General features: G+C 40.3%; 1 protein-coding gene across 6 annotated transcripts in view; it reads left to right on the top strand.

Annotated features, from left to right (window-relative positions):
* Positions 1-1,585: 1,585 nt before the first annotated feature.
* Positions 1,586-15,488, top strand: part of USP40 (ubiquitin specific peptidase 40) — a 73,811-nt gene continuing 59,908 nt past the window's right edge. The window contains exons 1-8 of one of the 6 annotated variants that reach the window (XM_006760450.2): positions 1,586-1,701; positions 2,086-2,262; positions 2,705-2,924; positions 5,411-5,478; positions 7,919-8,032; positions 8,922-9,086; positions 10,748-10,894; positions 13,896-14,039. In XM_006760450.2, coding sequence (XP_006760513.1) covers positions 2,723-2,924; positions 5,411-5,478; positions 7,919-8,032; positions 8,922-9,086; positions 10,748-10,894; positions 13,896-14,039 — 840 coding nt within the window. In that variant the 5' untranslated portion in view covers positions 1,586-1,701; positions 2,086-2,262; positions 2,705-2,722. Of the gene's footprint in view, positions 2,263-2,293; positions 2,925-5,410; positions 5,479-7,918; positions 8,033-8,921; positions 9,087-10,747; positions 10,895-13,895; positions 14,040-15,488 lie in introns of those variants that run through there. The other 5 variants (XM_006760449.2, XM_006760451.2, XM_015561880.1 and 2 more) reach the window with 5 other exon arrangements.

Here is a 15,488-nt window from a genome sequence, read left to right as displayed (position 1 = left end):
AACCTCAGCCTGAGTGATTGATCCAACCTTCTCTGTTGGGACTGATCAGCAGACCCCGAGGGACGGATGAATGGATCACTCTAACACACATTTCTGTGAAAGAGAGGCTAAGGGGCTGCTTGGCAGGAGGCACCAAAACAGCCCTGATTGCCTGCCTCCTTAGACTTTTATTGCAACAACAGCTTGAACTAAAATTAAGTATCCTTGAGAAAGCACATGCTTCTACAAGGTTGGGTTTAAAGACTAAACATAGAGATTCCAGCAAAACACCCAGGGGCTCGGACTTGTTTGGAAAAGTCAAGGCAGGGGCTGCCGCCTTCAGCAAGGGTCCCCTAGAGGCCACTGACCTTTCAGAGAATCCTCCTTACAGACTTTCCAATCAAGTCCCGTGTTTCCCCACACTTCTCTGGTCTTTTTCTTTTACAGAGCAGGTTTTTCATCACCTGCTGACCTGTCTGGCTCCTCATAGTCCATCTCATGATCACTTTCTGGAATTTCCAGGGCAGATGCACTCATTTCAGAGACATCTCAGTCTCCATGCCAACAATCGTTCTGGTTTTAACAGCCCTTGTCCTGGTGGAGCTAACCTTCCGGTGCTCATTCTTGATCAGGGAATGGAAGTTTGAGGAATATCTACAATTTGGAAGAGGGGAATGTAGCACAGCCGGTAAAAGTGAAGCAAAGTGCAGAAAGGGAAACAATAGGATAGTCTGCCATGGGGCCAGGGAGGAGAGTCTTGAAGCCAAGGGGCAGTGTGGCCAAGTGAAGACTAATGAGAACTGAGAACAGACTTTTCCCACTGCAGTTTCCTAGACCTTTGACCTCTTAGCTGTGCGCTGCCTCCAGGCCTTTCACTACCAATACTTTGGAACACTCCAGCTACAGGAGTCTCCCTCAAGTATTCCTTCTACAAATCTCCTAGTCTGGCATTCACTAGGACTCCTGTCTTGCAGCTAGTCTCGATTTCTCCAGCCTTTAGCTGAAGTCCAGAGGATTTTCTCCCTGTCTTCCTCATTCACTCCAGGGTGGAAGCTGGATTGGATTGGGGGAGATACCAGAAGTAAGGCCTACATACATAAGCTGCTGACACAGTCCACTAAAGGTATTAAGTCAGCAAGAGAGGATACTTTCGAGGTATTTTTAGTGTATTTAGAGTTGGTGCAGACAAAACAAACATTGAGGTTATTATAAAGGTTCAAGGCTACGTGGTACATTTTTACTAGAGATACACTGGAGAATGTCTTTGAAAGTGCATAGCCAAGCTGAAGCCTTACACAAATGTCTCCTTTGTTTAGGTAATTTGGGAATTAGCCATTGCAAAAGACAAGTGATCTTTGGGTACTCCACCGCAACTAGTGCGGACTGCCAACAGCAATAAGTATAAATTTTAAGTGTGATTGAATGAGCGGCCACCCGACCTATAGGGCCCACGGACCCGGGAACCGACGAACTGAGGAACTGATGGGGGAGAAAACAAGCGCTCCCCTCCCACCCCGACTCCCAAACGCTCGGGACAAAAGAACTACATTGCCCATAAGGCCGGAGCTCCCGCGGGGCATCCTGGGTCGCGTAGTCCGGGTTCCACAAGTTGCTCACGCTGGAAGCTGCCGGAGACACGCCTGCGCCAACATGGCGGCGCCTATTCGGGGCCCGTCTGTTCGCTACGGGTTTGGGCCGGGGCGGGGGTCTGGGCTTTAGGCAGTAAGTGGAGCTGGCGGCCGGGGTTCAGGGGAGGGACCTGGGAGGCGTAGGGACCGTGTGGGCGGCACGGCCTGAGGAGGGAGAGGCGAGGGACTTCCGAGCCGGCCCGGGGACGCGGAGTTCTGGCGTCGGGTCAGTGGTCCTCGGCAGGAGGACTTCGGCCTCCTCGCGCCCCGGGCCCGGGGTGACTGGGAGGGCCCGAGGGCCTGGCCTAGGCCGGAAGTGGGAGAGGCCGGAGTCCCGGCTACGAGCTCGAGGTCGGACTTCCGAATTCCACTTCTTTGCTTCTCTTTTGAGGAAAGCGTTGAACAGGAAAATAAGTGCATTTCAGCGTTTCCCGTCACTTAGGCGCTGTGCAGGGAGCTTTGCATTTCTCGTTTCCAGGCGGCCCTCCGCCGCGCCGCACTCACGGGAGACCCGGAGCGGGTGGCCTGGATCCCTGGGGCCGACGTCAGGACCGCCGGGCACCGACTAGGCGGCCTTTTGCTCCGTAATTTTCATGGTCGTGAACCTCCTCGCGACTCTCCAGCCTGGGGGCCATGCACTTAGCTGCGGTAAAGGGTAATTAGCTCCGTTTAATTCATTCCAATGTCATAATGCGGTAGGAGGAGTATGCGAAGCAGAGATTTTAGGGAGGGATTGACCGCCCCGGGTCCTGGTCGGCTCTCAGGGCCCAGGCTGGCCTCCGCCGCCCGGCAGTAGGTCGGCTGTGGCGAGGGGTTTCCTTTGTTTTCATTCGGGAGGCCAGGATGCCTTTTTAAGAACAGCGGCGGCTCCTTGTGAGCCAACCCCTGTGCACTCGGCGCCTTTCTTTAACTGTCGTTTGATTGTTTAAGTGACCACGTGTGCTAGGTGGGATCCCATGTTACGGGTAAGGAACACAGGTTCAGTCACTGGCCCAGGGAAGACTGGAAATAGAGACTCCCAGGTGTCAGAGAGGGCGACGGGGAGAAAGTCTGTTGTAAAAATAAAAGCATTTTATAACATGTCATCTTTCTTAAAGGTAATATTTAGTTTCACAATGTTTGGGGACCTATTTGAAGAGGATTATTCCAGTGTATCAAATACTAATCAGTATGGAAAAGGAAAAAAATTAAAGGCCAAACCATTGGAGCCACCTGCTCCTAGAGAGTTTACCAATTTAAGCGGAATCAGAAATCAGGGTGGAACTTGTTACCTCAATTCCCTTCTTCAGACTCTTCATTTTACACCTGAATTCAGAGGTATGCTATATTACGTGCATTTGCTTAGTAGCCTGTAACCCTCATCTCCATGTCATTGTGCAAGATCCCAAAGAGACCAAGTATCTTACAGGTGTATTCTACAGCTTGTGTTTATTGTTATTGTGACACACAAAGTGGTAATGTGGTGCTTAAGTTATCTTAAGTATATTCTATGTAACCACTGTAATATTTAGTAACAGAATTTAGAAAGGCAGTATTACTTTTCTAATTCTTATCATTGAAAAGACAACATAAAGACAGTTTTGTCATGAGTATTGGCCTTCATTATTGTTATACTATTTGTATTTTTGAGTGTTAAAATTTCTCCAAAGTAATAAACACATAAGCCAGAGTTACCCAAAGCAATTTTATCATTTGGAATGGGGAGGGGTGTCATGTTATTTAAACAGTTTATAATCTGCAGTTCTGCAATTCAGAAAACTCTGACAACCTGATATGATCAAAATTTGTTTGAGTGTTAAAACCTGACCTGATGTGAAGCCTTTTATAGTCTAGTTATCTCACTTGGGTGAATATTCATTCATTTGTTACAGGAATATTAATCTTCTTGATTAACAGGTACTGTTTGTCCCAGACTCTGCTGAGGGTGTAAAGTTAACATCATGTTAACCTTTTCTTCATAGTATCTTTCTAAAATCTGGAAATAGTGAATTTCAAAAACCCAAGAAAGATGTTAGACAAAGGGATTGTGTCCAAGGAACAGAAACCCACTCAAATTAACTAAATTTCAAAGGGAATTTATTATGAGAATGTAAGGAAATATCCCAGAAATGACCTACAGGAAGCCAGCCCGACCTTATTGGGCCCTAATTTCTTGCTCCTGTTTCTCTCTACATGTTTATCCCATTCCCATCTCTGCAGAATAGCTTCCTCCACAGAAGTCTTCACCTCTGTGTTGTCTTGATTTCAGTGTGAACGTTATTTTGCCTTCACATGACCCTGACTGGGGCCCCCAGCTCTGTGTGGTTTTGTAGCTTAGCTCTCCACAGTGTCTCTGTTTTCTGAGGACAGACAACCTGGTTCATCCGGTGTCGACTGCCACATTCCCCTTACCACCACTGCACGTTTATCAAATCTTTGTAACATTCTCTGTTGCTTCTGAGCTTAAGAAAGACTTCCTCCCTCCAGAGATTTAGTAAATATTTACCATGTCCCCTTCCGAGGGCCATTCTAGTGGATTGGACTGCATATGGGATTTAAGAGTGGGGCCTCTGTTCTTGACTCCATCCCCGCCATAAAAATCTCTCCCTGTTGCATTCAGTAATTCCACCATAAGAAATTTTCTGTCGGAATAAGTAGATCCCTGATTGGGGTGGGGTGGGGGGTGGAGCTAGAACTTTTCCAAGTTTTAATATTGTTGAAGTTAAGGGCAACTTAAAGTAGAAAAGTAGCCTTAAATAGAGACTGAGGCAGGTGTTTGGGGTGGAGCAGGTCATGATGAGTACCCCTAAGCAAGAATAGGGCTGAGAGTCCCAGGACATCTTCTCTAGCAAAGGAGATCACCAGCCAAGCACATGGGTTGATATCTTAGTGGGGATTGTGAACTCCTTGTAAGGCCTGGCATGAATCCCAGTGCTTATTGAAGGGGAAGTATAATTGGGACAGAGTAAGGACTGGGGGAGAAAAGTGTTGGAGCTTCTTGGAGTCATATTTTATGGAGTTAGGCTAGATTGGGTTTCACTGTACTCCCAGTTTAGTGTTGCTGAGAGTAGTGGGAGATGATTGTAAAAGTCCTTGTAGTTCATTTTTTCCCAGTTCCCCCCAGGAATTACGGAGGAGTATAACATTCATAATAGTAATCACTAGGCAGGAGTGGTTGCCAGTAAGGGACAACACCCATCCCATCCCTTCTCTCCCTGGAGTATATCAAAGTTCCCAGTAGGAGTTCCTATCTAGGTTTGAATACAGACTTCCCAAAAGATTCATATATTTCCTCATTGGGTGGCATAGCGAGATGCTGTATTTAAAAAATTCCGGGGACTGGCATTGGGTTACCAACTTACTTTTCTAGGTAAGACCACTAATATCTGTTATCACCCTCAACCCAGGAAAAATATTTATATACCCCCAAAAGGAAGGGCATAATCTCAGAGTTAAAGGTGGTCCTTCTCAGGAAAGGATGGCTTGCTGTTGATCATATACAAAACTATTATTTGTTGTATTTCCTGATACTCCTTAGGTAGCTCTAGGGACCTACTGCCTATGGCCATCACAGATTTCTGATGTTTCTGCTCTTAGTTTTATATGAATAATTTTCCTTTTCTAGATCTTTCATGCTGAAACCTTAGCCTGCCCTTTATAGTCAATGGTTAAAAATAGTATTACTAGAAAGTAAAATGTGTAAAGGTATAAACATTGCTGCAATCATATTGCTGAATTGTTAACTGATTTTATTTATTGGTGGCCTTGGTTTTCTAAAATGAAATAATGTCACTTACATCTCCGATTCTACTTTTTTTGTCTAGAAGCTTTATTTTCTCTTGGCCCAGAAGAGCTTGGTTCTTTAGAGGAAAAGGATAATCCTGATGCAAAGGTATTAAATCTATGATTTACAGGGGTTGTTGTTGTTTTGGAGTACTGAGGGAGTGTTTTTTAAGGAAGGAATAAATTTCTTATAGAAATCAATGATTTTATTAATTAGTTACCAAATATGATTATTATTTTCAGAAAGTGACTTAGCTTATACCCTACTGACTATGGAACAATTAATTTTTCAAATGTAATGCCTCTGCTGCTACTGTGTTTATTCTTTCTTCTGGAGAAGGAAATATTTGCAAATGGTCCACACTAGCCTAACAAACTCTATTTAATGCACTTATCTACACTAATAAAAGAGAAAAATGGTAATTGGCGTACGACGCTACCCTTTTCATTGGCTAATCAGGGCTATATGCAAATTAACTGCCAACTAAGATGGCAGTTAACTGCCACAAAGATGGCAGTTAATTTGCATATGTAGGCACAATGCAGGGAGGTGAAAGGGAAAGCAGGAAGAAGCCCCCTGCCCCCCAGCCATGATCGGAGAATCAGGCGCCTTTGTCGCCCTGGCCAGTGATAGCAGGAAGTAAGGGTGGAGCCAGCGATGGGAGCTGGGCACGGTCGAAGCTGGCAGTCCCGGGAGCTAGGGGTCCCTTGCCTGGGCCTAAAGCGGAGCCCACGATCGCGGGGCCACTGCAGCTGCGGGTCCCCGCTGCCCAGGCCAGACGCCTAGGCCAGAAGCGTTAGGAATGGGCAGGGGCGGAGCCTGCAACTGCGGGGAGCTGGGGGGTCCCCTGCCCAGGCCTAATGCCTCAGCCAGAGGTGTTAGGCCTGGGCAGGGGTGGAGCCTGCAACCGCGGGGAGCTGGGGGTCCCCTGCCCAGGCCTGACACCTCTGCTGGAGGCCTCAGGCCTGGTCAAGGGTCTGATCCGGTGATTGGTGATCGGAGGGTGATGAGGGTCAATTCCTCTGGCCGAGGCATCAGACCTGGGCGGGGGGCTGGGGGTCCCCTGCCCAGGCCTGATGCCTGGGCCAGAGGCATCAGGCATGGGTGGGGGGCGGAGCCGGGATTGGGGGGATATGATGGTCCCCTTGCCCAGGCCTGAAGCCTGGGTCAGAGGCATCAGGCTTGGGCGGGGGGTCAAGCAAGCGATCAGAGGGAGATGGGGGTCCCCTGCCCAGGCATGATTCCTGGGCCAGAGGCCTCAGGCCTGGGCGGGGTCAGAGCCAGTGATCGGAGGGAGATGGGGGTCCCCTGTCCAAGCCTGACACCTCTGGCGGAGGCGTCAGGCCTGGGCAAGGGGCCAATCCTGCGATTGGAGGGGGATGGGGGTCAACGCCTAAGGGCTCCCAGTATGAGAGAGGGGGCAGGCTGGGCTGAGGGAAACTCCCCCCCCCCCCCCCCACACACACACACACCCAGTGCACGAATTTCGTGCACCGGGCCCCTAGTTTGTAATAACAACAAATAACCAGTATTCATTCACTTTGGTATTCTGGAAATAAATTGAATGAGGAATTGGTTTATCATAAGTGCAGATCTAATGATGTTCCTCCCCTGCTTAAACAACATTCAGAAGTTTGTTGCTTTCAGGCTAAAATCAGTACTTCTTACGAGGAGTCTTTCATGATCCAGCCCAGTGCTTCTCAGGCCACCTGTGCAGCAAAGGGCCAGTTTTTGTGTATTTTTAAAAATTCCCAATCTGTTACAGATTATACTTCTGTGGGATATAATAAAGATGTCATGACAATGTCAGATTGCCATAAAAGTTTTTAAAGTCTGATTCTCACTTTAGATGCTTAAATTTGGTCTGCATACTAGGCTCTGACCGGCATTCTCTGTCAGCCCAGCCTTCCAGCCCAAATAAGACAGGAACAGGCTTGGAACCTACGGGAAGAAAGTGAGGCAGGTGCAGCCCGTCTATGACTGGAAAATTCCTCATGAGAGTATGTCTGTATCTGAGGCATTTTAGAGAAAGAATGAACTATTAGAGACTTAAATTACTATCCGTCTGTAATCAATGAGGTAGTTTTTTAAGGCTTCTTTGGGTTTTAGTATTGACCTGAACTATGTCTAGGTAGAAAACTCCAGATAGCTAAAACACTTTGGATTGAATTTTTTTTTAATTGATTGTTTTTACAGAGAGGAAGGGAGAGGGATAGAGAGTTAGAAACATGGATGAGAGAGACACATTAATCAGCTGCCTCCTGCACACCTAGTGGGGATGTGCCCGCAAACAAGGTACATGCCCTTGGCCAAAATCGAACCTGGGACCCTTCAGTCCGCAGGCCGACGCTCTATCCACTGAGCCAGACTGGTTAGGGCTGGATTGAATTTTGAAGAAAAACGATCACTCTTTGTAATAAGATTTGTAAACTTTCTTCTGGGTGAACTGAGTGAATTAGGAGATATAAGAAAATTAGTATGCAGTTCTTTTAAAATCCCCAAACCACATTGTAAAGACTTATTTAGAAATGCATTTGTTCTCATTCAGGTTCGAATCATACCTTTACAGTTACAGCGGTTGTTTGCTCAGCTCCTGCTCTTAGACCAGGAAGCTGCCTCCACAGCAGACCTCACTGACAGCTTTGGGTGGACAAGCAATGAGGTACGGAAGTCAGCTTCTTCAGAAACATTGCCGGCAGTGAAGAGTAAACACTGGTTTAATGTTATCTAACTTCTTTAATTTTGTTTTAGGGTCTCAATATACTATTTAAATATTTACTCTCCTGTTGTTAAATAATTACAAGCCAGAAATATATTTTTGGACACTTGTTTGCAGGGTTTTATGAACAGTTGTGATTTGGGGGTGGGGAGAAGGTTGTGGATACAGAGAGAAGTATAGGAGTTTATTTTTACAATTTATACCCTGAGAATCTTTATATGGACTAGTTGAGGTAGAACACCTATTACAAAGAGCTTACCATTTATATAGCAAACTGCTTGATCAGCTTAAAAAGCCGCCTAGCAATAATTCTGTCTGCCTCTGTGATGTGCTCTTGGTTTTGAATCCGAGTTTCTGATTTGAACATATGCTTCAAGCAAAACTATAAAGTCATCCTTGGCAGGTCTTTTCACTTTCCTTTCCCGGCCTTTCTCCTGTCTCTCTTCATTGTCTTCCTGTGTCCTATTGTAAGACTTTCTTTCCTTGTTCTCTTTGTGTCCCTAAGGGTATGGCACTGTGTACAAAGAACATTTGACAGCAACAAGTAAATAAGCTGTTAGTTGTATAAAATAAAACGAAGTATAATTATTTTTTATGAAATAGATGTGCTGCTCTGCCTGCTCATATTTTTTTTTTGTAATAAAACTGAAAATAGGTGGTGGTCTCTTAACCTGTTCTCAGCCTGTTTAGATTAGTCATCCTTATGTTTGATCGAGGTTTACCTTGAGATTTGATAAATCTTGTGGGTTTTTTTTTTTTTAACATCACTTTAAAAATCTGTTTTTAAAAATGTGAAGTACAAAATCATATATAAAAGTTACCTGTTTTATAGGAAATGAGGCAACATGATGTGCAGGAACTGAATCGAATTCTCTTTACTGCTTTGGAAACTTCTTTAGTTGGGACCTCCGGCCATGATCTCATCAATCGTCTGTATCATGGGACCATTGTTAACCAGATTGTTTGTAAAGAATGTAAGAATGTCAGTGAAAAGCAGGTGAATATGCAAGTGTTTTAGTAATAAGTTATATTGTTAAGAAGAATTCATACAGTTAAATTTGTGATGTACCTGTGAGGATTAAACTGTTTATTTCTGGAAATCACTTTATTGGTTTTTTCTTTTACTCTCACTACACCTAAGTCATAAGTTTATAATCCAAATTTCTTCATGTAAACTGAAAGAAGCAAATATCTTCAAACATAGTTTTAATGTTTTATTCCTTACTCTGATAGTTAGAAAATAGAGTTGGGAGATGTTTGCAAGTAGAGATCTGTGGCCAAATAAGGAAAGTGACTTCGTCATGGTTGGTGGTGGAATATTATCAAGTTAATTAGGGAAGTAATAAAAATAGGGTATTGACAAATATTTGCAGTTAAATATTGGATTTAGTTTATTAATGTCTTTAAGAAGGTTCATTTGTACATGTATACTTATATTTACATGTTATATGTTTTAAAATATATGTTTATTATATATAAACATATATAAAGCCATTATAATTATGTTTATTTAGTATAACCTACAATACTTTGTCATGACACAGATTGTCCATTCAATATAATTGGAAATTTGTTCATGTAAATATAATAATCTCCACTTACTCTACCTATCTTTGACAGCAAATGATTTAATCTGAACAGCTGTCCTTTAATAAAAATCTTTTGTTATGGCAAGAGTTATAGAAAGTTTCTGTATTTGATAGTATGAGTAAAAAATTAAATGCCATTTTCTAAATGTTGCATTAATTGCTTTTTTGGCACAGATATTTTCTTCTCTTTCTATTTTTTTATGAGTTTTGGGGATAAAAGATACTTTTTGATTCTTTTTGTCTGTGCTAATAGGTTTGGCCAGCCTAATTTGGAAATATTCAGGTGTTGTGTGTCTTTGAATTACTATATAATGACATCTGTAATAATACATCACACACAAATTTCAAACTGTTTTGTATATTAAGGCACATGATAAATTATGGAAATTAACTTTTCACATTCATATATTACAGACCATATCTAAATGTTACTTGTATTACTTTAGATTTCTATCATGAACTTAGTACTGTTATTTTATAGTCCCAATAATGCCTTTAATGCTATTAAAACTAAATACTCTATAAACTTGTCAGATTTTCTAGTTTTTATTACTAAAAACATGTTGTAATTCAAATGTAGCTACAGTATAATTTATAGACTCCCATTTTGCAAAATATCCTCTTAATTTTCATTAAGAATATTTTTGTATCTTGGCTCAAAATTACGTTTTTCTTTTAACTTCTTCAGTATGTGTTAAACCAGCCCTGGCAGAAGCAGATGAGTAAGCAGAATTTCATTTGAGTATTCAGCCCTCCCCTTGCTGTTCTAGTCTAGGGACTCGACACTAATAAGCCCTACATGTACACACTTCTCAATTCAGATGTATATTTGTCTTAACTCCTGATAAAATAGGTTTTATTGTATCTACAATGAACTTGTTCCTGATATATTTTAAGCTCAGTTATAGTTTGTTTTAGAAAAGATAATTTGGTTATGAATTTCACCATATCTATACCTTCATATGTAAAGTATTTTAGAAAAAATATATCTGATTATTTTCATTATGTGTATGATATATATGTGAACTGTGAAAGTGTTTTTTCAGTTTTATGTTTATGTGTATTTTAGGAAGACTTCTTAGATCTAACAGTAGCAGTCAAAAATGTAACCAGTCTGGAAGATGCACTCTGGAACATGTATGTAGAAGAGGAAGTGTTTGATTGTGACAACTTATACCACTGTGGATCTTGTGACCGGCTGGTGAAAGCAGCAAAGGTAAAGACAGATACTCTGTCTTTTCTTAGGTTGCCCACTTAGTACTTTAGCAAGAAGGTCTATCAAGTGAAGTCAGCTTGTTTGAAACTGTGGAAGATATACATGAAGCTGTTAATTAATACTAAGGATCGAAAACACATTTACATGTTATATATCTGTATTTTAATTTTTACAGTAAAGGCTTTTTTAAGCTTTCAACTCAATAGTTTTCTCAACTTCTTTCTTTCTCAGGAAAAAATTTATTTGTACCTCAGTGTTTCTTAAATGCACCTTTTGTTGATAAACTCACCACCACTGCTTTTTGCAAATTACCATTACAAAGAAGACAATATGTTTTTATTTCTGCCAGCCAAGATGCTTGTTGAGCTTTCCTTTCTTTGTCTACTACTATGAAAATAGATGGCTTTCTTTACTTTCGGTATATGCACTTATTTTACAGTTTCGATATATGTGCATATCCCCTTCCCAACTCCAGCAGATCTAATATGCCCTAATAAAAGGGCTTGACAGTACTTCTAGGTTTCTTTTTGTATAGCAAAGCAAAACACAGGATGAAAGGAGGGTAGGATGTAAGCAACCGTTTTTTCTGCAGTGTGGCATCAACTCCACTGCTGCCATTGTTATCCACAGTGGTCACTATTCCACTGCTGGTGGATGGTATCATAGGCTCTTCCTAGCATGATGAACTGGAGCTCGAGTCACTCGGTGGTTATTGAGGACTCACTGAAAGGACAACCACAAAAGACATATCTTTGCAGTTACTCTGTTACGACAACAAGATAACACTATTCCTACAGCTGATAATGATTGACTTTTCTAACAAAGAAAATGAGGAATGATTTAGATAACTAACACACGATACTGATTTGGATCCTGGTCATTGTAGGTGAAAATGTAATAAAAACAATAAACTCATGCCTGTAGCTTTCACAATAGGATTTGAACCAGGGTAAATATTATACTGTTTAGTCCATACTTCTATCCAGCCTTTACCCCTTTAGGAAACCTAAATAGAGAGGTTTATTGTTTTCTTATTTAGTTTGTATCTCATCTTGGGCATTACGACTAAAATCTAATAAAATAAATATAAAATTCAGAGGATAAAAAGTTTTGAAAGATACTTAAATACATTTTTAGTTTTACTTGGGCTTAATTGGCACATTAGTAAAACAAAAACCTTTTGTTAAATAAAAGCAGTTCTTTTATGCATCTTGTGTCTCATTGGTTTAATTCTTTTTCAGTGGAAATATTTTGATCTTGATACTTTTTTAAAATACTTTTTTATTGATGTCAGAGAGGAAGGGAGAGGGAGAAAGGGATAGAAACATCGGTGTGACAGTCTGTTCGATTCTGCTTTGCCTTTAATTTTTTTCAACAGTTTGTAATGTTGAACAATAAAATTTTTTTAAAAAGTGAAAAAACCCCCAAGACATCAGTGTGAGAATCATTGATCAGCTGCCTCCTGCACGCCCCTTACTGGGGATGGAGCCCGCAACCCAAGCATGTGCCCTGACCCGGAATTGAACCATGACTTCCTGGTTCATGGATTGATGAAAATTCAACCGCTGAGCCACATCAGCTGAGCTTATCTTGATATTTTTAAAATTACATTCTGTTGTAGTTGCATTAGATTTATTGCATTCTAAATTTAGGTTTAGTTGTACTACCTAAATTAATGCATATTTTCTTGTTTTGAGCAGTCTTTCTTTTCTCAGCCACATTGTAGTTTAGTTTTTTAGACTTATTTTTTGAGCTTGTTTGAAAATCTATGTGGTTAAATTGCTGTTTTATCATTTAACTTTTTTTTAATTATCCACTTGATTTTTAGGATTGTTTTACATACATTTTTAGGAATGTTTAATATTTATGATTTTGGATAATTGTATATGTGGGGAAGGATGTTTTGCTCCCCTCACATGCCATTAGTGTAAGAGGGCTGGGGAAAGCTGATGACTTTTTTAAAAAATTGATTTTAGGGAGAGAGAGAGAAACATCAGTTTGTTGTTCCACATATTTATGCATTCATTGGTTGCCTCTTATACGTGCCCTGATCAGAGACCAAACCCACAACCATGGCATGTCAGGATGACACGCTAACCAAATGAGCTACTTGGCCAGGGCTAAAAGCTGATGACTTGAAAAATAAAAAATAAAAAACAGCTTAATTATGTGGTTTGTTTTAAAGCAAGAAATTTTTTAAAAACTTCTTACCTGCTTGTAAGAACAATAACTATAAAACCCCAATCAGTATATCTTTTTTTTTTTTAAATATATTTTATTGATTTTTTACAGAGAGGAAGGGAGAGAAACAGAGAGTTAGAAACATCGACGAGAGAGAAACATCGCTCAGCTGCCTCCTGCACATCTACTGGGGATGTGCCCGCAACCCAGGTACATGCCCCCGACCGGAATCGAACCCGGGACCCTTCAGTCTGCAAGCCGACGCTCTATCCACTGAGCCAAACTGGTTTCGGCACAATCAGTATATCTTAATGTTTGGGGAGTTAGAACACTTTTGAAAGTCTAATGAAAGCTATGGATCTTCTCAGAAAAATACATGAACGTGTACAATTTTGATATTTCAAGGGCCCAGATCCATTGAAAGAGGTCTGGAGATCCCAGATTAAGAGCTCCAGTTCTTAGTAAATAAAAGGAAGAAGATGAAAGGCTAGGACTTGGGCAGGAAAGAAACATTGTTAGGGAGGGGAATATCCAGTTATAACATGCTTATCAGATAGCCTTGATTTTAGGGTATGAACACAAAAACATAAAATTGGGTTGTAAATTTTAGTTGTAAGCATAAATGAGTGATACCACTTTTAGTCCTGTAAAATAGATGAGTTTATATCAAGGGCTATATTCAGTTCATCATGATGGAGTTTGTGATTTAAGGACATATTCCTCTTAAAATTATGTCATAATTTGCTTTTTTATATGTTAAGAAACATGTATTCTTTATGCAACTGCTTTTTAAAAACTTAAAAAATTTTTCTTTTAACAGTCGGCCAAATTACGTAAGCTGCCTCCCTTTCTTACTGTTTCATTATTAAGATTTAATTTTGATTTTGTGAAGTGTGAACGATACAAGGAAACTAGCTGTTACACATTCCCTCTTCGGATCAATCTCAAGCCTTTTTGTGAACAGGTTTGAACTCTTTTATTTTTAAATTCTTTTTTTTCTCCCTCTCAATATTGAATTCTTAACTGACTTGGTTTTCAATTGGCTTATTGCAGAATCTCAGCCATGGCACTATGCTGTCCCATGCATTGTAGGGTGTGAGGCAACATTCCTGGTTGCTACCTGATGATAGCAGCAACCTCCCCCTCCTCTCCACTAGTGACAAAAATGTATTCAAACCTTGTCAAATGTCCATGTCTCCTACAGGAAGGGGAATTGGTAAAATCACTCCCAGCTGAGAACTCCTGGTTTATTACAGTCCTTTTGAATTTCCAAAGTATGGATTTGTTCTCAGTTCTTTTTATTAAACTCTCTTGAAAAAGCTTTGATATGAAATTTAATAGCAAAATTAGAAGTCACCTCACATTAAAAGAGGTTACCTTAAATTGGCACTTTGCTATTTGGATTTAGTTTACTTTAAATGCAGTAATGAATTACACATCTAGAAAGTGAACAGGTAGCTGCAACTTCACTAGCCTGGGATTTGTAGTACTTAAGACTTGGGCAAGACAAAGTTTGAAAACAAATTAATTGCATAATCAACCTACTTTATAAGCCATTTAAAAATATTTTCTATGTAATTGTTATACATGTAAAGATCACAATGAAAAGACTGATGTATTTCTTGTTACAAGTCATTCTTTATATGTTTATTAAAACCAGGACATTTATTAGCTTGCTATTGAATTTCTATGCATGAAAGTAATTTTTAAAAATATTCTTAAATTTAGATGGGTCTTCCTCTACTTCAAGTGTAATTACTGAGCTTTTTGGTTGTTTTATTATATGAATTAACATTCAAAGGTTGTAATTTGTGTTGGCCCTGAGTTTGTTATTGGACACACAGAATAAATAGTTTTTCCAGTGTTGGTGGACTTTTCCCTCCATTTACTGCCTGAAAAACACACACACACACACATAAAAACTGTTTTTCAGGATAATTGAGTTAATTATTTTTTCCAGTTTTATTGAGAAATAATTGACATGCATCAGTTTATAAGTTTAAGGTGTACAGCATGATAGCTTGATTTTCATGTAGATGAAATAATTGCCACAACAGGCTTAGTTAACATCCATCATCTCATATAGGAAAAGTTTGTCCTTTTATAAACAGCAGTTTGTCAAATGATTTTTAACATACTTTGAAATAACAAAACTGAAATAAGGAGAACATTGAGCACTTATCCAAGGAATTTGCAATATTTCTTTCTGATATCTGTGTTAATGAAAAATAATTACCACTTCTCATCTTTGTTTATATCTCTCTTGTCTTTTGCCTGAACCAGACATTTAAAAAAAGAATGCTGCTTACTTTAATAGTATAATTTTTAAGCAAATACATTTTCTCAAATAATTGGGATCCCTTCAAATAGCACCCATATGCAAAGTATCTCTTAACCTAAAGTAGATTTTTTT

The sequence above is a fragment of the Myotis davidii genome, unplaced genomic scaffold (genome assembly GCF_000327345.1).
Source record: "Myotis davidii unplaced genomic scaffold, ASM32734v1 scaffold370, whole genome shotgun sequence".
NCBI lineage: Eukaryota > Metazoa > Chordata > Mammalia > Chiroptera > Vespertilionidae > Myotis > Myotis davidii.
The sequence above is the reverse complement of the archived record's forward strand: the minus strand, read 5'-3'. Positions and strand labels throughout refer to the sequence as shown.